General features: G+C 46.4%; 8 protein-coding genes across 8 annotated transcripts; 7 read left to right on the forward strand and 1 right to left on the reverse strand.

The window, feature by feature from the left end:
* Positions 1 to 1,407: 1,407 nt before the first annotated feature.
* On the forward strand, positions 1,408 to 2,893 carry GGI43DRAFT_380790 (caffeine-induced death protein 2; the record flags this gene model as incomplete). Its single annotated transcript, XM_083203028.1, has 3 exons — positions 1,408 to 1,474; positions 1,549 to 2,067; positions 2,580 to 2,893. 3 exons carry the CDS (start codon positions 1,408 to 1,410, stop codon positions 2,891 to 2,893), a joined length of 900 nt encoding a protein of 299 aa, XP_083064447.1.
* On the forward strand, positions 2,562 to 5,884 carry GGI43DRAFT_397033 (peptide alpha-N-acetyltransferase complex A subunit NAT1). Its single transcript, XM_083205048.1, has 3 exons — positions 2,562 to 3,835; positions 3,940 to 5,040; positions 5,098 to 5,884. Exons 1-3 carry the CDS (start codon positions 2,932 to 2,934, stop codon positions 5,544 to 5,546), a joined length of 2,454 nt encoding a protein of 817 aa, XP_083064448.1. The 5' UTR covers positions 2,562 to 2,931; the 3' UTR covers positions 5,547 to 5,884.
* Positions 5,885 to 6,595: 711 nt separating this feature from the next.
* On the forward strand, positions 6,596 to 8,830 carry GGI43DRAFT_257753 (ATP-NAD kinase-like domain-containing protein). The gene is made up of 3 exons (XM_083200933.1): positions 6,596 to 6,843; positions 6,936 to 8,023; positions 8,085 to 8,830. The coding sequence occupies exons 1-3, from the start codon at positions 6,708 to 6,710 to the stop codon at positions 8,424 to 8,426; spliced, it is 1,566 nt and encodes a 521-aa protein (XP_083064449.1). The 5' UTR covers positions 6,596 to 6,707; the 3' UTR covers positions 8,427 to 8,830.
* A 674-nt stretch (positions 8,831 to 9,504) lies between these two features.
* On the forward strand, positions 9,505 to 10,428 carry GGI43DRAFT_380793 (CFEM domain-containing protein; the record flags this gene model as incomplete). The annotated part of the gene is made up of 2 exons (XM_083203029.1): positions 9,505 to 9,808; positions 9,908 to 10,428. 2 exons carry the CDS (start codon positions 9,505 to 9,507, stop codon positions 10,426 to 10,428), a joined length of 825 nt encoding a protein of 274 aa, XP_083064450.1.
* A 136-nt stretch (positions 10,429 to 10,564) lies between these two features.
* GGI43DRAFT_397036 (uncharacterized protein) lies at positions 10,565 to 12,016 on the reverse strand. The gene has a single exon (XM_083205049.1). It carries the CDS (start codon positions 11,903 to 11,905, stop codon positions 11,123 to 11,125), a length of 783 nt encoding a protein of 260 aa, XP_083064451.1. The 5' UTR covers positions 11,906 to 12,016; the 3' UTR covers positions 10,565 to 11,122.
* Positions 12,017 to 12,227: 211 nt separating this feature from the next.
* GGI43DRAFT_257767 (uncharacterized protein) lies at positions 12,228 to 13,295 on the forward strand. The gene has a single exon (XM_083200934.1). It carries the CDS (start codon positions 12,344 to 12,346, stop codon positions 13,016 to 13,018), a length of 675 nt encoding a protein of 224 aa, XP_083064452.1. The 5' UTR covers positions 12,228 to 12,343; the 3' UTR covers positions 13,019 to 13,295.
* Positions 13,296 to 14,597, forward strand: GGI43DRAFT_257768 (uncharacterized protein). The gene has a single exon (XM_083200935.1). The coding sequence runs from the start codon at positions 13,572 to 13,574 to the stop codon at positions 14,484 to 14,486; it is 915 nt and encodes a 304-aa protein (XP_083064453.1). The 5' UTR covers positions 13,296 to 13,571; the 3' UTR covers positions 14,487 to 14,597.
* Positions 14,598 to 15,163: 566 nt separating this feature from the next.
* Positions 15,164 to 20,504, forward strand: GGI43DRAFT_257779 (uncharacterized protein). Its single transcript, XM_083200936.1, has 4 exons — positions 15,164 to 15,752; positions 15,805 to 17,388; positions 17,442 to 18,263; positions 18,347 to 20,504. The coding sequence occupies exons 1-4, from the start codon at positions 15,450 to 15,452 to the stop codon at positions 20,345 to 20,347; spliced, it is 4,710 nt and encodes a 1,569-aa protein (XP_083064454.1). The 5' UTR covers positions 15,164 to 15,449; the 3' UTR covers positions 20,348 to 20,504.
* The last annotated feature ends 332 nt before the right edge of the window (positions 20,505 to 20,836 follow it).

The following is a 20,836-nucleotide window of genomic DNA, read 5'->3' on the forward strand; positions in this document are numbered from 1 at the left end:
AAACCAGCTTACTTGGCATTTTTACAGGTAGGGATGGATGACATAAGATGGGAATCCCGCTGCACAGCGATTGGAGATATTATTTGTCGTAGTGCCTGGAATTCTGACTATTATGTGTAATACGACTTTTGGTGCTACCTTATCGCAGTACTATCTTGCATGAAAGCGACGACTACTTCGATACGACTGGCTGCCTCCCCCTGAAACATTTAGAATGCTTACTTGTTTATACATACTGCTGTACTATATCTAGGACCGACCCGTGGGCTCTGCCGCTGAGGCTGATTTTGTCAAATCATTCGTTGCAAAATTCATGATTCCAGAAGCACCCTTGTGATGGTACCGCTAGGGTAAAGGTGTATGTGGACGAGGTTGCATTTTGGACGGTGCGCCAGAATACCCTGTGACGTAAAGGCCAGCTGGAAACATGAAGTGGTATTATAAGAAACTCTACTGCTGGTGATTTTATCACATTGACATTTCGCATAATTAAATGGATATATATCCCCAACAAAAATGCTAAAGGCTCCGTTGCTGCGTTTTGGTGTCTTTGCTTCCTTCGTTTACCTTTCCTCTTCTGCAAAATACAATAATGGATGCATGTCAGATGTTTTCCTAAAGTATGGCTGATTTTACATTGAAAGAGCCCAAACAAAAACTATTGGACAACATGTCAAAGCTCGGTAATAGCGGTTTTAGCAATTATGCCGGTAGTATCTTGATATAATTTTGCCACGCCACTGCAAAAGAGGCTGTGCTTTGCCTGCGTATTACGACACTATTAGATCGTATAGGTATTGCAACATGTTTCTAGCGTTTTGCAGCAATCTCTTCTACTATTAGCGCTCTTTGCTTGTTTGCTGCAGAATACTAGGCCCTGTAGAGGGGGGGATCCCAGAGCGTTTGGTTGAATGCTCGCGTGAGGTGGTTTCAGTTCAATATAGAAACAAGCTACCAAACCAAGCTAAAACAATCACATGAATAGCTGCAAACACCATATCGACAACCTCGCTATTTAAAATAAATTAATTCAACATCTTTCAAGTCAAGTCATCTATACACATTCAAGCGACTTCAAAACGGGATTGGCGGGTCTACGTTCGCCCGAAGCTCGCTCTGCAATGCCCTGTAGGTTGTTCCGGCACGGCGCCGGCTCTGGCCTCGGCGCCATCAGGCCATCCGCCATCTAGATCCTCACGTCACTCCATCAACATCTCCGAGCATCGCCATTCTGGTAGTGACATCTAGCAACGAGCACAGCCCAGATAGCCGCGTCACCATCCAGATATCCTCTATTCTAGCGCTATTCTCTACTCTTTCTTCCCCCACATACTGGCGGACATTTTGTGGAAAGGCGCCGCTCCAACAGCGGAAGCTGTGGGTGGCCCTAAGAAGCCGAAGCCCATAATGTCGCAACCTCCTGGACTGCCGCGTCTTTCGCCTCAGTTTTGCTTTTCAACGGGTACGCTGCGTGGTAGGTGATACAAACGCTCTATCTGACAACATCTGCAATGCGACTTGGGAACTGTGCCCGCTGACAAACTTCAGATTTCCTGCGCCTGTCTCGATCTTCAATAGACGACTCCATTACACAGAATCTAAATGCTCTGGTAACACCATCTCGGGCGGGCTTCGATCCCGGATCGACATCAACACGTACTCCGAAATCGTTTGCCGAGCAGATCAATCCCGAAGCGTGCCAGTCGTTCAAGGATAAAGTGCTGTTTCCCTCATGGAAGGCGAGGGCCGAAGTGCTCCGGTATTGCGGCATCGTTGCCACCAGCCCAGATCCAGACGACCCAGAGGCTGCAATTCTGGAATTGGAGAAACAGCGCGATCGCGAGCGGATTGTTGACGAAAGGCTGGATCCGTACTCGGGACGATTCTTCCCACGAGAAGCTCGTACTCAGTCTCTCGCTCTGCTGATGCGACAAGAACGGTCTGTAGAGAACATTGTGCGCAGCAGAACTTGGGATGTCATACAAGGCCGGTGCAGTGCTTCTGGCCAGACCTGGGAAGATGCCATGAGCAAATGGGAGGCTACGCAAAAGTCTGGTCAAATCGAAGGTGACCGATGACCGAGCAAGCCGGACGACATGATATCAAAAGTCACGACGAACTGACGGCATCGTCACGAAACAGCATGTATAACTTTGAATGTGAAAATGAACATGTGGTTTGGAAAAAAATAGATTCCACGTCTGTATATAGCAACTTGTACTATTAGTGTAATTGCGCTCTCCCTGCGCAGCCAGAACATAAATACCTACCCTTTTCTCTTAATCAATTTTACGGCTGTTGAATAGTAATACTGTTGAATTCAAAGTTTACAGTTATGTATCTAATGTTCTTTTCTCTTTTTCCTTCTCTGTCGCTGGTTTTCGACTTGACATTAGACTCAGTCGTCTCAATTCAAACCAAACAACATCAAGTGAAACAAGCCTATCCCCGGATAGTCTTCTCCGAATGCCATAGAAGCACAGCTACCCCACCAAGAGCTGCGTCTTCAATTCGGAGCCTTGGTGGGGTCCCTTGTTTTAGGCTTTGGTCAAGTGGCAGAACCCGACTCCGAGGTGTAGCCGACACCATCTTCCTGCGCCGATTTCTGGTCTCCGTTTACACCTGCTTGACTCTCTGGCAGAAACACGCAGCGAAGCTCGAGACAGTTGTTGACGAGGGGCGAATTCAAGTTCTTCGGAATCTCATTTCTTGCATTGTCAATTTGGGAGTTGGCGGTTTGCTATTGAGTCAGACTGGTGCCACGCGACAACGAACCCTTCAGAGAGCGCCGACTACCTTTCATCTTCGACGACAGCTCGACTTGACAAGCGACATCGATTCTACCGAATTGGATAAATTTGGCCTGAAATCGAAGGAAAATAACGACCTCTAGAACCGTATATACTCTAGTATTTCTTTAAATCCGTCACGATGCCTCAACCACTGGCGCCGAAAGAAGCGGCGCAGTTCCGAACCATTATCCGCAGCTTCGAGGACAAGCAGTACAAGCGTGGCTTGAAGACGGCCGATCTTATCCTCAAGAAATATCCTCGCCATGGAGACACCATGGCCATGAAGGCGTTGATTCTCAACAGCCAAGGAAAGCCCGATGAGGCATTCCCTCTGGCAAAGGAGGCCCTGACGGTCGATATGAAGTCTCACATTTGCTGGCATGTCTACGGACTCCTATATCGATCAGTCAAGAATTTCGAGGAGGCCATCAAGGCATACAAGTTTGCTCTCAAGCTCGACCCTACCTCTGCCCAGATCCAGCGAGACCTTGCCATTCTACAAGTGCACGTCCGAGACTACCAGGGATACATCCAGAGCCGGACGGCTATGCTCCAGGCGAGGCCCCAGATTCGCTCCAGCTGGACTGCGTTGGCAATTGCCCATCACTTGGCTGGTAGCCTAACAGAGGCGGAGAATGTTCTGACCACGTATGAGGGGACGCTTAAGTCGTCGCCCTCTCGGTTCGATGGCGAGCATTCCGAGGCTGTCATGTACAAGAACTCCATCATTGCTGAGCAAGGTGATTACCAGCGGGCACTCGACCATCTGGAAAAGGATGCAAAGCACAACCTGGATCGTCTGGCGGTGTTGGAATGCCGTGCAGACTATCTTGCTAAGTTGGGTCGGAAGGAGGACGCTGTTCAAGCATACCGACTTCTCATTGATCGCAACCCGGAGCACATTGACTATTACGAGAAGCTGGAACAGGCTCTAGAGATTTCTCGGGAGGATGTGGCCGCAAGAAAGGCTATTTACGAGGAGTATGCCGCCAAGTTCCCTCGCTGCGACATTGCTCGACGTGTCCCTCTCGATTTTCTCAGCGGTAAGTAACCAAGCCTCTTATATGTGGAAAGAAAAGAAAAGCCAAAAAAACTGTTACCAGAAAGAAATATAAAGCAGCATTCTAATCACAATGACTACTCATAGGAGACGAATTTCGGCAAGCCGCAGAGTCCTATGTGGCTCTTATGCTAAACAAAGGAGTCCCGTCTCTTTTTGCCAATTTGAAACACCTTTACTCTGATTCATTCAAGAAGGATACCCTGAGAGAGACTGTCGAGAAATATCTTGCTTCCCAGGACATTGATTCTGAGAGCAAGGACAAGGGAGAGGCTGCCGGACTTTACTACCTGGCTCAACACTACAACTACCACCTGAGCCGCGATTTGGCAAAAGCTGACGAGTATGTCGATCGCGCCATTGAGAAGGATCCCAAAAGTGTCGATTTCCACATGACAAAGGCCAGGATATTGAAGCATACTGGCAACATCAAGGAAGCTGCAGACATGATGGACAAGGCCAGAAAACTCGACCTTAAGGATCGATACATCAACAGCAAGTGTGCCAAATATCAGCTGCGAAATGGAGAGAACGAGAAAGCCCTCAAGACTGTCGGCCTCTTTACGCGAGCGGAGACTGTGGGTGGCCCCTTGGCGGATCTCCTAGAGATGCAGTGCATTTGGTATTTGACGGAAGATGGAGAGGCTTATGCCAGACGGGGCAACCTTGGCCTCGCTTTGAAGCGATTCCACGCCCTGAACAATATTTTCGATGTTTGGCAGGATGACCAGTTTGACTTCCACAGCTTTTCACTGAGAAAGGGACAAATCCGAGCTTACATTGATATGATTCGCTGGGAGGATCACTTCCGTGACCACCCTGTTTACTCAAGAGTTGCTCTCGATGCTATTAAACTGTATCTCGCCATGGCAGACAAGCCAGCTGCCAATGGAACCAACGGAGCTGACGAAGAAGATGCTCTTGAGAAGAAGAAGGCGGCCAAGAAGGCAAAGAAGGAGCTGCAACGTCTTGAGAGAGAAGAGGCAGAGAGGCAAGCTAAGCAAGACCCTAACAAGGGCGGCCAGGCAGCCGATGCCAAGAAGAAGGATGAAGACCCTCTTGGCCTGACTTTGGCGGCGACAACTGACCCTCTAGGCGAGGCGATGAAGTTCCTGGGACCAATGCTGCAAGCGGGTCCTAAGAACATCGATGCCCAGATCGCTGGATTTGAGGTTTACATCCGTCGCAGTAAGTGACTGTCCTTTAAGGCCTGGCGTTAACAGATTACTAACGACTACATTCTAGAGAAATATGTTCTTGCTCTGCAATGCTTAAACCGATCTCTGGCCATCGATGCCGAAAATCCCAGAGTACACGAACAAGTCGTCGCCTTCCGAAATTTGCTTAACAACGCCCCATCAGATCTCCCACCCAAGGTCCTTGAAGCGCTGAAAGCAGAATTCACCGCCGTCGATGCCACAGCGGATCTGACCAAGTATAACCAAGACTTCCAAGAGAAGCACCAGGCTAGCCCTCTCCACGTGCTCTCCGCCGTCAAGGCCAGACAGACTCTGGGCGTAGACCTTGCAAAGTGCGAGAAGGAAGTCCACGGCCTCATTGAACACGCTAGTGCAACATTTACAGACGCTATTGCGGCACTGGAAACTCTCAAGAGCTGGAGAAGCGCAGAGATAGATTCGTTCAGAACGGCAGCACTCGCGAAGTGGCCCAACGTTACAAGATTATCAGAGTAAAATAAGTAAATAAATGGACATGGTGCTGTTTGAGATGGAAAGAAAGAAAAGAGAATTGGAGATTTAGTGAACCGTCTGATAGAGACTGGGTTTTTGGGGAAGAAGAATGGAATTTAGCTTGTCTAAGAGGGCTGGGCTCGCTTCTTATTTTCGCATCTTCATTCATATGTTTATCGGTAGAGAGCCTGTTTGATTGGCTTTTTCTACAGGTAGATATGGCTTACTTCTTTTTTGGGGGAGTTTTCTTTTCTTTTTGTGAAAAGGGGGGAGGGCTGGATGCGTTATACAAAAGTTGGTAGGCATTTGTTGGCTTGAATTTAACGATGATGGGCGATGAATGATTTGCATGTTTGCGTCTTGATGCTGAAATGAGATTGAGTTGAGTGAGATGAGAGAGCTCTGGCATTAGCTGATCCGAGCGCTGTTGGAGCTTTCCCCAGCTTGATAGCCTGTGCCGTGCCTGGATTACCAGAAGTGGAATGTGATTCGAGACACCCACTTTCACAATGAGGGACAAACAAAACAGATATCAACCTCATCTTTAAGCCAGAATCTCTTCAGCAGCCTCACTTATACTCGCTTGCTTATTGTTTTGTACATTACTGCAGTAACATTTCCCAAAACTCTCTCTTGGCTACCGTACCCAAAGCATAATCTACAGACTCTGGGGGTACGTAAGACCGACCTGCAAACAGGCACCTATTTTTCGGAATAGCGATCCGACTGGGCGCTGTGGAGCGCTGCGGAGTGCTGCAAGCTCTCACTGGTTAGTTCTGTTAGCGACCTGCACAGCTCGTTGCTTATCCCTTATCGCTGCAGCTAGGCCATCTGCCGCGGTTTGTTGCGCGCAGCTAGTGACTTTCATCACCAACTGCAATGCTTCTGATTGCCGCGAAGGGGGGCCGACGTCGAACTTTCTCTCCGTTCCAGCTGTCATTCCTTACGCCAATTTCTCACGCTCGCTGACATTTATTTAATTCTTTTTACTCCTCCCCCCCGGAGTTTTCATTTTATTCCTTTTCATTTCTTAATCTCGACTTTTAGTGTGCCGTCTGTTCCCTTGTCAAAGACGTCCGCCTAGTCGCACTTCTCGCTTCAATTTCCAACCCTGGAACGCTTCGGGTGCCTCGGCCGCCGAAGTTTAAGATTTGATTCCTCCCAATGCAGGACGCCGTACGACTCACGAATATGGACAGCGGAGGCAAGACGATGGATCATTCGGCGGCAATTGGAATGCGCCTGAGTCTTGGAGGCAACAAGACGCTGACGATTGGAGAGAAGGACCTTGTTCTATTCGGTATGGATATACTGGGGAGATTGTCATGATAATGACTGGGATAGTTGCATGTGCATTGCATTGCATTGTTGCTGACAATTGATTCAACACAGATCCGGACGGCACAACATCCAACGGCAAACCATCTGCCGGCAGGCAGCTCATCGAGGACATCTGCTGCCTCAGCTGCTTCCCGAGCCGGAGCTCAGAGGGCAAGGGGAAACACACGATCCCTCTATATAACGTTCTATGGGCTGAGCTGCGTAACAATGCTCTGATTGTGGAATACGCCGCGCCGCACGGGTCGTCGCTGAAGCTGCAATGTTGGTCGTTTACTATCCCAAGCCCAGAGGTTGAAACCGACGACCCGACGCCTGAGTCGTTTGCGTCAGCGCTCATCTCGGCCGCGTATGGCGACGCGAAGCCACGGAAGCGAGCATATGTGCTCATCAACCCCAACTCAGGCCCTGGAGGAGCGCTGCACAAGTGGAACAAGTTTGTCAAGCCGCTGTTTGAAGCCTCAAGGATGGAACTGGAGGTAGAGACTCTGACGAGGGGCGGAGAGGCAACGGAACTTTCGGAAAAGGCAGACATCGAAAAGTACGACACCATCATGGCCCTGTCGGGCGATGGAACCCCGTTCGAAATCTTCAATGGGCTGGGCCGACGACCCGATGCCGCAAAGGCGTTGGCCAAGATTGCCGTGAGCCACATTCCCTGTGGATCTGGTAACGCATTCGCGCTGAATTGCAATGGAACCAATGATGCTGGATTATCGGCTTTGGCAGTCATCAAAGGCGTAGTTATGCCTTTGGATCTCATGTCCATCACACAAGGCGAAAAGCGCACTCTTTCATTCCTGTCCCAGTCTCTTGGGATCATTGCTGAGAGTGATCTGGCAACGGAAAACCTACGATGGATGGGTAGTAAACGCTTTGAGTATGGCCTGGTGACGCGCGTCTTGAAGAAGAAGTGCTATCCGTTCGATTTGTCGGTCAAGTTGGAAATTGAAGGCAAAGAGATGATTAAGCAGCACTACAAGAAATATGCGGTTGATCCCACTCTCTTGGCTGTGGATGCTGAAGCAGAAGCGGGCACAGAGGGCTTGCCCGAACTCAAGTATGGGACTGTCCGAGATGAGGTTCCCGCAGACTGGGAGACTGTTTCATATGATAATATTGGAACATTTTATGTTGGAAACGTACGTATTAAGAGCAGCATCCTTGTGGTCAAAAATGCAACATGGCTAACGCAATATCTAGATGGCTTACATGTCGCCCGACGCCAACTTCTTCACTGCTGCCGTACCTACTGACGGGCTTATGGACTTGGTCTTGATCAGAGCGGATATCTCGGCAATGGCCGTCACCCAAGCGTTGCTTGCCGTCGAGTCTGGCAAATTCTTTGACAACCACAACGTAACGTACAAGAAAGTCTCGGCGTACCGCATCACGCCACGGGAAACCGAGGGCTACATCAGCATTGACGGAGAGCGCATCCCATTCGAGGCGTTCCAAGTTGAGGTTCATCGAGGTCTTGGGCGCGTCATCTCGAAGAGGGGAGTGTATGAGGCTGCAGGGCCCGCCGGATGGGAGAAGGCATAGGGAGCTTTCTGCCGGACGGTTGGATAAACTTGATGATGGTTTGCCTGTTTTTGTTGAAAAAAAGACTAATGTGACAGCGCAAAGAGGAGTTTTGGAAGAGGACAAACCTCTCGGCGAAAATAATTCAGCGAGAGAAACTAGGACCACGACAAATATTGTGTGAATTTGAGACAGCGGATAAGGCCATTAATGAAGGTGGATGGGAAGGCCTCGGATACCCTCTTTTATTTTCTTTTTACCATCTGCTAGATGTGCAGGAATGGATAGTATACCCGGTTTGGAGAGCCTACGTTATATATAGTGGTATAAAAAAAATGTTATTAAAGCGTCATAGAAGCGGATTCAATGCTATGATATAATTGAGGAAAGCTTTTATTGAGGTATGTCCTCCGGACGTCTTTATACCCTTTCTATATACTATACAGTTAAGTTTTGCACTTAACGCCGCCCTCGTATTTCGTGTTGGGAATTCTTGTTATAGATGGACCCTGTGGCCGGTGAAGATTCAAGCCTCGTGGGTCAATTAGCTTCATTATGGACCTTGATGGCGTTCGAATAGTTCTTTAAATAAAGGATGTGTGGATAATGTTACGCGTATATGGTTAGTGGTGTAGACACGATGGTATGTAGTATGAATATCAGAAGTAGGAAAAGTAGCAGAGGTAGTAGAGGTAATACAAGGAGTACAAGTAGTACAATTAGTATGTATGTGAGTGAGCGAGTGAGAGAAAATCGGACAAGAGAACTATACGTATGAGGCAATATCTCGCTGAATCTCATGATCTATGTAGGTACTTTGAAGCTATCGTGACGAGCCCCTGGATTTAACTACCGTGTAGCTAAGTCTCCGAGTGATACTAGTTGATACATTGTGGTTTGAGTTTAATCACTAGTACCCAACGCAAATAAGTGGAATAGCGGTTCTCATGGCTTTGGTAATGTTGAGATATAAATGGGAGTTTTGAGTCACCACTTCGCAAAACCCCTTCTCTGTCTTTTCAACAAATCACTACGAAAAATAATTGGTCAAATATACCAACTCCAAAATTCCGTTACATAAAACACTAAGAAATAAAAGATGAAGGCCTCAGTCACCATCGCCATGGTATTTACCATGATGGTATCTTCCTCTTCTGCTTTGCCTCCACCTGTGAGGAGCCACGTCAATGCTACCGACCCCTACGTGCCACCTAGTGCCACCGTTGAAGCGCGTAAAGAAACAGGTGTGCCCAGTTGCTCTGTGCCATGTATCCAGAATGCGATCGCAGAGGTCACGGATTGCCATTTTACGGATTATGCCTGTGCTTGCAAGTACCACAACAAGGTTACTGCCGCCGCGACGGGGTGTGTTGTTGGATCTTGTGGCATCCATAGGGCAATCAGTATGAACTATCTTTCTACTCCTTCTTCCTTCATTCTTTAATCTTCTTCTTTATAATATATATTTATTAGTTGGATGAAATTGCTAACATGTCATGTAGAAGTTGTAGTGCCCGCCGTTCGAAAGATGTGTGAAGAGGTGGCAATGAAAGATGAGGATAAGACGGGAGAGAAAGCTAAAAGGGAGCTAGAAGTGGTCGAAGAGGAAGATGAGGATGAGGACGACGATGACAATTGCGACGACGATGAGGACAATGAGGACGAAGATGAAGAAGAGAATGATGAAGAAGAGGCGCTGAAAGATGGAGAAAAGAAGGGAGAAAAGGTAAAAAGGCAGTTGGTAGTGCTGGATGAGGAGGAATACAATGATCACAAAGATGTAGATGAGAATGATGAGAATGATGAGAATGATGAGAATGATGAGAATGATGAGAATGATGAGAATGATGAGAATGATGAGAATGATGAGAATGATGAGAATGATGGCGCAGATGGCGACGAAGATAAAGACGACGACGAAGACGACGAAGATGAAGAAGATGAAGAAGATGAAGAAGATGAAGAAGATGAAGAAGAAAATGAAGAAGACGATGACGAGGATGAGGAGGAGAAAGAGCAATAAACTCATGAAGGGCTCTTCTTAATGGCTGATTTGCAAGCTGTTAGGATCGACTTGTTTGTTTTTATATACATGCTGCGTAATAACATGTTCAATTTAAGTTACTTGGGTAATTGAATCACATTTTTCTTTGTAATACACGAGCATGCCAAAGAGTGAGCAAATATTTTATTCTTAAACCCCGCATTGAATGACTTCTTCGGCCAAGATTTGGTAAAGACCCTGTTCGTAATGCCAAACTCGGATACAATATTTGGCTAGCTAACCGCCCTCTCCAAAACGCTTGCTGAAGTAATAGACTCTAGCAGCCCTAGTGGTAAGAGAGAAACCAGAGGAGATCTCAGCTCCTTGGTAGAAGTCGTCTTGGGTGCCACTTGCGGCTGTAACTGAATTGCCGCCTCTACCTCTCCACTTGATACCAGATCGAATCGTATATCCAACATGGTGCAAACTCCCATTTTGGCAAATCTTACAAGCTGCAATATTAGTTACTCTATCTCTTCATCGGTATCATTGACTTATTATATGCGAATGTCGCAGAGAACGACTGTAACTGTTGCCGCCGTCTTCATCACTCTCCCTAGTGTCTACGTAAGCCTCTACTTGATGGCAGCAATTACGGTCCGGAATGACCACCCAATTTCACCACCCGAGTATCCCAGTTCCAGAGTATAATATCCTAGCGCAATGAGCCCTATCAAGGGAATTGCAACCACGAAATAAACCCAAAACAGCTCTTCCCCTGGCCTATATGGATCAGACATGCTAAAAGTGAAGCAACGTATGCAAGAGGAATGAAAATGAAGCCTAAAATGGTGAGCGCCTTCACACTCTTTGCTTCGCGGATCGATCGTTCTGCCGCCTCTAGTGCGAGCTCTTGTGCTTTGACAGCCTGACGGTTGTTGGTGAGGCCAGCCAACGTAGCGGTAGACTCGTTCAGACTGTTTACGCGCTCACCAATCTCCTTGAAGCGCCAATGCATGAACTGGTAGTCTGCCGTGCTATCCCTCCAATCATCTGTGGATTTCAGGCTGGGACTCCCGAAAGGTATCCTCAACTGCAACATGATCGCCTCAATATCGTCCTTGTACTCCCCAATGCGTCTTGCTAGAGCTTGTACGTCGCTCCACTGCTCTTCCACTGCGGCGATGGCGAAGCTCGTCATGTCCTTTCGGCGAGATAGATTAAACTGATTCATCTCAATGGCTGTCTGGAGGAACTCTGCCAGTTTTAGATAGTGGCAAGTAACAATCTTCTCGGCGAAGACTCTTGGTGGATTTCGTTCGGCCAGATCAAGTGCGCTTGAATGAGTTTGGAGATAGAAGGCCATGTCATCCAAAAATAACGTCCTTGGCGGTTGGTTCGATCCGCTCTTCATCTGATCCCTGTGCGGCCTGAAATCTATGGCGAGGGTCGGAGATCCACTTTCTGCATGCACTCTGGGACTTGTAGTAGCTCTCAGAAGCATTAACCTACCCATAGGTTTTTATATCAAGTTCAGGTAACCTTGGCTCAAAAGCTTAACAGTAGGAATTTATTATGAAAAGTAAACCCGTCAATCTTACGGCTTGTAATTTTGAGAACTGAGAACAGGGAGGAAAGGCAGCCGGTCTGCATGTTGGTTCGAGACTCTTCGGCATCGTCAGGGTATATCTGGCGGTTAACAAAATACATCCAATTGGAAGCGCTGTAGAATGGCCGTAGCCGCCGATGTAATAATGTACATGTAGTATGTAGTGGTATAATTGTATAGCCACGCTCCCCTCAATATCTGTTTTTTCTTTCCTTTTCTTCTAAATCATGTCTCGCTGCACGTATTGACCAGGTTTTCGCCCAACAACATGTAGTCTTTGCTTTGATGTGTGACTAAGGCCGACGACTTATCAGCGGGACTAAGGCATTTACACAGCAGCGCAGAATGTCCACAAGCAAACTCCCCCGGACTGTCCACCTGGCGGTCGATATACTCAGTCCGGACTCTTTAACAGCCATTAACGAACAAGATGCTCTCGACCCTCAGTCTTCGGATATCCAAACGTTAAATACCGAGCGAGGACTCACTTTCAATTCCTCGCTTTGGAACCTTCCCGGTATAGACAACGACACCTTCTATGCTGCTGCCCTCTATCTCCATGTGGCCGCAGGACAACTCGAAGAGAGGGCATGGTCTCGTGGACCAAAAACCCCACAAACCACGCGAGAATTCCTCGACAGCCTCGCTGATTGTTTTGCACGCTCCAAACTCCAGGATGCCCGCGACCATGTTTCTGCTACCGCGATGGTCAGGGACGACGAACAGAAGAAAATCATACTTTATATCGCCAAGAACCAGAGCCAAAAGGGATATGGCACTTTTGTCCCGCCGCAAGAGTTGGGAAAAATAGCAAATGAGAACGAACTCTTCGCGACAGAACTAAAAAATTGGTTCAATGATTTGGCTAGCGGGCGCGACGACACTCAGCCGAATATGTTCAAGAAAATGTGCAATTTCAGCTGGTCTCGTCTTGAGCACTACATTAGAAAGATTAGTGAATGCGATACTGACCACCTAGAACGCATTGTTCTCTTCAATCCCGAAGTCCAAGATGGTTAGGCTATCGCCAAATTTGTCATTAATGAATGCAGGCTCTATCAAGACGCCCAGACCGAACAAACAAGCTCCAAAGACCAGGGGCTTTGCCTGTTGGCATCCTGCGCTCATTTGGCTGGCCAAACTCGCAAATATGATGGTTTTTGTGTTCTCACGGATAAAGTTGAGACTGCGATTTCAAAATCCAAATTGAAGGATCTCGCTGAGGCGGTCAAATGGATCAATTATCTTGGTCGCCTTTGGGCCGCTTACATCAGGTTTTCCAACTTCTGCAGACACAATGAGCAGAGGGGATACGTCTTCGATTACAGAATCCTCGATTCATGGGAAGAGGAATGGTTGGGAACTCATACTTGGAGAAGATTACGTCGTGGGTAGGCGATCTGAACTCCGCTGATCTTACAGATAATGAAGGCTGAAGCTCATAAGAAGAGTGGAAACAAGGCTCGCGTGCATTGCGAAATGCAACTCATGATGTATTTTTCCCAAAAAAAATGCAGAGAAGTGTTTGGATTACTTTGGCTGCAGCAAAAAGTCTTGTTGGTTGTGTTGGCATATGATGTATAAGAATTTCAAATTCAGCATGAAAGGTACCCATCGCAAGCTATATCCACGCTGGGCTTTCCCGTTTGACTTCTCTTCATCACAGCCAAATGTTGCAGAAGGACTGATTGGTGCGTATAAACATATGCTACTTCTCATCCAGGAAAAGGCCGTCAGGCGGAAAGATTTCGGCTCCCTCCCGCCATATCCTCAATCTTCAGCTCGAATGACTCCGTATCCACGAATCACTTTAGCAGGCGATGAACCTCACAAAAAGTGTGATCTGGGGCTTTTCGCTGGCAATCTCATCGCCATAGAAAACAAATTTCCAGCCGTTACTATACCCGCACTTCATCTCCCCGCAAGCTGTTCAGACCCTCGGCAAGTACATATTGATGCGTATGAAGACGATATTTTTGCGGACACAGGGCACTTAGCTTTCAATGGCAAGCCAGTTGTGTTAGCCTCCTCGCTACTCAATTTCAGGCGAATTGACGCAAAGACTGAACTACACGAACTTCAAGAAACTTTCTGGCATACGATGAGCTTTCGGGACTATAAAAAACCTGAAGACGGGCAGTACATGGCGTTTTACCGGACAGCCGAACATACTATGAAACCAAATCCTTACATCTTAGAAATATGGAGAAAGTTACACGGCGAAGAGTATGGAGACTTCCCTTGGAGAGGAGATGTCTTTATCATTCGAACGGATGGCTCTATTAAATTTAATGAATTGCGACCCCGGTGGATTGAGATATCGGAATCTTGCATGTACCTTATCGATGATTCGGCATGCCTCAAGCTGCTTGAACGCCATTTTGAGGGAAAAGGCGCCGAATATCTAACAAAGACGGTGAAGAGGACAGCGGACCACACAAAAGGTTTATGGGCGAACTGGCATGATGCCCGTTACGTCAACCACTGACGATTACTTGTTTCCTTCTTGGAATATGTTTCGTCTGGCGGCCGTAAGTCTGCTCAGCGTGAGGAGGGCCATTTGAATTACATGCCTGAAAATAATATGTATGCGTTTGTGTTTATTTTAATGGCATTAGATAAAGAAGACAGCGACGAGAATGAGGAAGGGAAGGAGAAATAAACTGATGAGGCTGTTTAATATCTACAATCTTCTTATATGACTAGTTCGTCAGGAGTTTGGATCTATTTGTTTGTGTGTATGTTGTGTTGTAATAATCTTTAGAGCGGTCATTTTAGAGGCTCCAAATATACATACTATCAGGATGGCTTTATTGAGTACTACTCTATATTGTTATTTTCTTAAACACCAACACGGACTGAATATTTGTAAATGTTACCGCTTTGCAGGGCTTTGCTTCACCACTGCGATCTTACATATACATATAAATACTTTTCTTTTTAATTCGGTCGCATATATATGAAGGATTGATACTATGAGCTATTAAAACCAACAACGCCTTTAATTACTCGCATATCTAAGTGCAGCAATATCTTCTACCTCTCTAGTTCTTACATAACATTTTGTAGTTTATGCATCACTAGCCTTAGCGTGAGGCTGTACAGATACCCTGCATCAATCCTGCGGGGCATCAAGGCATTCTTCTGAGTCAACCAGACCTAGCAAGTATTTAGAGTAATCATATCTTTCAAGATATCTTGTCCCAGTTGTTTATGGCTGGTAAAAAATTTTTACTCTTGCTTTTCCTGTTTGTGGCGCCTTCTGTTCTTAGATTAGAAGCCATAGAACTCAGAACAGAGAGCATTAGCTGGATGATAGTTACAGAAACTAGCAGGGGTAGTATAGCAGACTGGCTCAAGCTTTAAAGCAGACAGATATTCTCACTGCTCACAGTCTATGCTCCCGGGCAATAGTCTTTCATTTCCATCAACTTGACAGATCTAGGGTCCAATGGGCGACAAACAACAATTGGATACGCCAGCAGAAAAGCTGTCCGAGGGGCAAGCGTTAATGAACCAGCTATGGATTGAAGCGGCCGAGTACTTTAAAGAAACATGCGGAGAATCGCTACAGAATGGCAAAATAAAGGGTTTGGACGACGTGGAGAAAGAAATCATGAGCATCCACATGAAAACAGCTGATGGTGATGGAAATCAGGAGCAGGATAAGTGGAAAAAGACAAAGGAAATTGGTCTAACCTCACTCAAATACTTGAAGATGCTCGTGGGAGCTGCTTCAAGCGTTGCGCCTTTTGTATATCAAACAATATTGTCTTTCAATTTTCACGTATAGCTAACAATACTAGGTACCCATACCGGACGGGGCAGTCAATATTATCAGCTCTGCGCTCTGTTTTGTCTTCAACATCCCTGAAGCTATCAAGAGCTATAATGATGCAATCGACAAAGTCTTTAGCGACGTATCCTCAGCGCTTTGTCAGTTCCGTATCTTTAAAACTATAGACAATATCGACATATTGCTCGTCCGGCAAATTCACTTGGTTTTGGTCAGCGTTGTCAAGGTCTGTGCTCATGTCGTAAAGTATCGACAAGGTCGCAAACGAGACCGTTTTCTGCAACAGGTCAAATCCATCTTTGAAGACTCTGGTCTAGCTGAACGGATGAAGGACTTTAAGCAAGCTCTGCAGCAACAGCGTGATATAGAAGGGACAATCACGCTCGCCGTGGCCATGGAAACGAAGCAGGGTATTGCGATACTGCAAGAACAGTCTCTCATCGTTGGCGAAACAACTGAAGAGACTCTCCTAGTGGCTCAAGAGACGCAAAAGGGGGTTCAAACTCTCACAGATGATGCCGACCGCATGAAGACTCTCATTAAAATACGTGATACTTTGGGCGTGGAGCCAACGGTACGTCTTGACACTAACACCACTCAGACATGTACCGATATTGCTGCCAAGTGTCTCGACGGCACGGGGTCGTGGATATGGGAACATGAGGCGTACGTCGCCTGGACGCAAAAAGAAAACAGTAGCGAAAGATTGCGATTGCTGTTCGTGTACGGCCCTCCATCTTCTGGCAAGACACTGGTTAGCGCCCTCGTTACCAAACGCCTTGAGGAGCAAAGGGGGCGCGCGTACGTCGCGCACTACTTTTTTCCACCCAGAATCACAAAATCCGATAATGAAAAAGACACTATCCAAATGGCTCTGAAGTACATGGCGTTTCAGATTGCGCGTGTTGACGTTGCACTACAAAAGGTGCTGGGCAAGGCATGTAACGAGGAACTATCTACAATTCGCCACCCGGAGAATCTCAGTGACATCTGGAAGAAGCTGAAGATTGGAATAACTGGGCCGAATACTGTATACTATCTCGTGTTTGATGGTATAGAAAACCTACCCGATCAGCAGGCCGATATGCTACTCGAATTCATCTTTAGCCTCCAGTCAGCAAGAGAATCGAGTGAGCGCGTAAGAATTTTGGTAAGCGGAACAGAGGACCAGTATATTAGATGGTCTGCCGCCAAGAGTGCGCATTCTATCAAAATAGACGACTATAACTCGTCAGACATGCGCATAATCATTGATAACGCGCTTAGCCAGCGGGGAATGCTGCAACATACGAAACCTGGCTCGGATCAGCAGAAGGCCAAGGATAAAATCCTCGAGAAGCTGCCACAGAAAGTCAAAGGAAGCTATTCTCGATTGCAGTTTGGGTTAGACGATGTGATTCGTCTCCTAAGTAAGCGTTCGGCAGCTCGAGAACTGGACCGGATGTTGGATCAGTCGATCAGTAGTCATGAAGCCGCCATTAAGAATCTACAGCGATCTTTGACAGCTGACGAAATTAGTGAACTGAATGAGTTGTTGAAATGGGCCCTGTTTAGCCGTGATAATATGACTTTGGATCAGCTTGAGGCTGCCATGGTAGGTGTGACTTGTTATATACGATTATCCAGAGGTATGCTAACTTTACCAAGTTTTTATATTCAGGTGAAGAATCTCTTGCATCCTTGCATTACATAATAAAAAATAAATATTCTGCCGTCTTGAAGATAGACGATTGTTATATCTACGGCCAAGACGGCGTCAAAGACTATCTGCGGAAAGAAAGGGTTTCTTCCGGTCAGTCACTTAGCTCCAAAGATCGCCCGACTATCAGTATGACCATTACTATCAACAACGTTGATCAAGAGACTTGTGGACATTTTCTCTGGGATCTTGCACACAAGGCAATTCGAGACAAGTTTAGTTTCAATGTAGATGGCGATACTTCCAACACTTTGAGTGGTAGCAACTGGGGAACTATCGACGTGGATGAGTTCGATGCACATTATACAATCGTGACGCGAGCTTTCGACTACTTAAGTAAGCCCCATAGCAGAGATGAGACCAAGGAAATTGGGAAGTACATTGCTTCGCGGCTACCATATCATCTCAATTGCCTTCGCCAGCTCGAAGATGAGGACAAAGGGGCACTGATGCCGAGCCAGCACTTCAATATTGGACAGAATTTATACGAATTGTTTAGAAATGAAGAAGTCTTCATGCGGCACAAAGAGAGCTTCGAGAAGTTGTGGTGGACAGTAGAGGAAATGGAGAATGTGCAAAAGTGGCTGATGGATTCAGCAGTCATGCGAAAGTTGCCTGATAGAAAGTGGCGGGACGAAATCCAATCAGCAATGAGTCCAGCAAGAGGTTATCTGAAACATTTTGCGAAGTTCTTAATAAGGAGTTTTCTCAAAGAGAGGAGTTGGGATGCCTATTACGCCTACAAGTGGATTGAGCAGCTAATAGAAGCAGTAAGTGCGCAATCCTTTTATCGGATTGCACTTTTAAGCCCATCAAATCTGGAATATCAAACTGATTATTTTTCGGAAAATAGGACGAGAAGAAATCCGAAAGACGTCCTGAGCTCTCCAACACTAGTGAGGGATCCTTTAAGGAGACTGACTGGAGCCGTATTAGCACTTGGTGTCAAAATGTCTTGGGGCTAAATGACTCGGAGCTCAATTCTCTCTGGTATGAGCGTCTTGCTGAGGCATATCAGCATAGTGACCTTGATACCACTCTATCGCTTTACAAACGTGCTATTGAGGAACAGAACCCCTCTTGGCTATGTTATCGAGGCTTAGGGATATCGTATCACAAGAAAGGTCAAATCCAAGACGCAATCACGCAACTGCAATTCGCGCTCGAAAGAACAGAGCAAGAAGATGTTCAGCCTAGACCAGAAGCTAAAGACACAGACGAGCTATATTTGTTACTGGGTCAATACACCTATGAATCTGGAGATATGGCAAGCGCGAAAAAGTACTACTTATTGGTATCCAAGACGAGCCAAAGAGCATCAGGCCATTTGAAGGTGATGCTAAGCTCTCCAGAAGCAGAGGAAATACAGCAGTTCTTGAGTACTTCACTCGCCCAAGACGATCTGACGGCGGGGATGGCTACCGCTCTCAGGGATATTGCGCGAGATCCTCAACATGAGTTTCTTATTTCAAGGATGCTAACTGCTGCTAAACGGGACTCTAATCTCCTGAGAGGAACCGTGAAAGTCATACAAATAGCTTCGGAAACTCCAGTGCCAAACGAGGGGCATGCGTGTAATGTATTGGACAGAGACGGTCGCTTTATCCAAGACGAAATTCGCGGTGTGCTCCTCTGCGACCAAGGTTATGCAGAGTACTTATATGGAGTATCCGAAAAAGACAACGAGTCCATCAACGAAGCCTTGAGGCTATGGACAGAGAGCCGCGATCAACTTTCTAACGTTGGTGGCAGCAAAGCTCTGTCAACTCGCCAGCGTGTTACTACCGCGTTAGCAAATCACTACTTTCAGAATATTTTCGACAACATACATCTACATCAAGATGGCTCTGACGCGCTGGCCAAGTTGACCACATTGGCTAACTCTGACTCGGATTCCTATGACTTCTATAGTAATTCGAAATGCTTGTTAAGCGCGGCGCTTGTATTATGCAACAAAAAGGAATTGGCCAGAGATATTTTGGTGAATCCCGTTAGACAGGTGCTACAAATCTTGTCGGATGACATACCTGAGAACGATCAATATGGGTTTGCGCTCATGTTAACGATATCAGAGCAGTATAATGATTTTACAAATGCGGCTATTGCATTAGCTCTATATGGACAGCCGGATATTGTGACAGAAGCATTATATTTTGATATTGGGCACATTACAGAGGTTAATGAGAAAGATAAAGAACCGATTTTGGATGCAGTTGTAAAGCTGGCTAAGAAAATCATCCAAGTCGCCAAAACTCAAGTGCCCGACAGCACAAAGCAGATGCAGCGAATCCAAGCCGCGAAGTTGCATATAGACTCTCTTCTAGCTGCGGCCAAAGACAGGGTTAGACTAGAGACTAATGGAGATGATGAAGATGTAAAGCCAGGCGTCCGCGATCTTGTGGCCGCTCATGCGCTCCGTATGCTCGAGTCCCGTCTTCCACGTTTGTATTTTAGGGAAAGATCATTTTGGAGCTGTGATGGTTTGACACCTGATGGTAAGGCTTGCGGGAATAGCGTCAATTTTGAGACGGATTTCTATGACTGCATCTACTGCTCGAATCAATCTTTTTGCGGCGACTGCCTGAAGCGACTTCGCGATCCCAACTATGACATGGGAATTATGGAATGCAGTGGAACGCACAAATGGCTTCATATCCCAAAGCATGGCGACGATATGTATGTCGGCCTGACGGCGAAGAGTGTAAGAGTGCCAAGTCATGTGAAGGCATTGGATGAAGATGATAGAATATTAAAGATTTATTATGCGGAGGATGGCGGCGGAAAAGAGATTACGGTAGAGGAATGGAAAGAGAGCCTGAGAGAAATATGGGGTATTCCACCGGAGTCGACTTGAAAGAGATGATACAGGAGATCACGAAAGAGAGGAGCCAAAGTCAATGAGGGCATCCGTATCTTTGTATTTAGCTAATTTAGTATGTTAAGATACACATAGTCCAAATAAGCTAAGATTATAAACTGGATCGAGACCTTCTAATTTTAATAGATCAATGTTAGTTAGATAGATCTATACGACGGTATGTACTGTAAATAGACCAATGTAATTTAGCTAAATCTAGTCTATCTGGCTCATCTCGGAGACTAAGATCTCCAAGTTAAGTCATCGTGTAATCACATTACTATTCGTAAATGGCTCCTTGCAGTCTAATATCTTCGCTTTTCCAACTTTCTAATAATATTCTCTCATCCTCTGAGCCCGGCTGTGCACCCTTTTCTAGCATTTTAGTAATGAATAGGCGATGATTCCTTGAAAGAATGAGCGCTATATCTAGTGGTGTATATCCTTCGCTATTCTGAGCATTTATTTCAATCTCTGGACCAATAC

Source organism: Trichoderma evansii (genome assembly GCF_050947405.1).
Source record: "Trichoderma evansii strain SZMC 28006 chromosome Unknown GGI43scaffold_3, whole genome shotgun sequence".
Classification (NCBI taxonomy): domain Eukaryota; kingdom Fungi; phylum Ascomycota; class Sordariomycetes; order Hypocreales; family Hypocreaceae; genus Trichoderma; species Trichoderma evansii.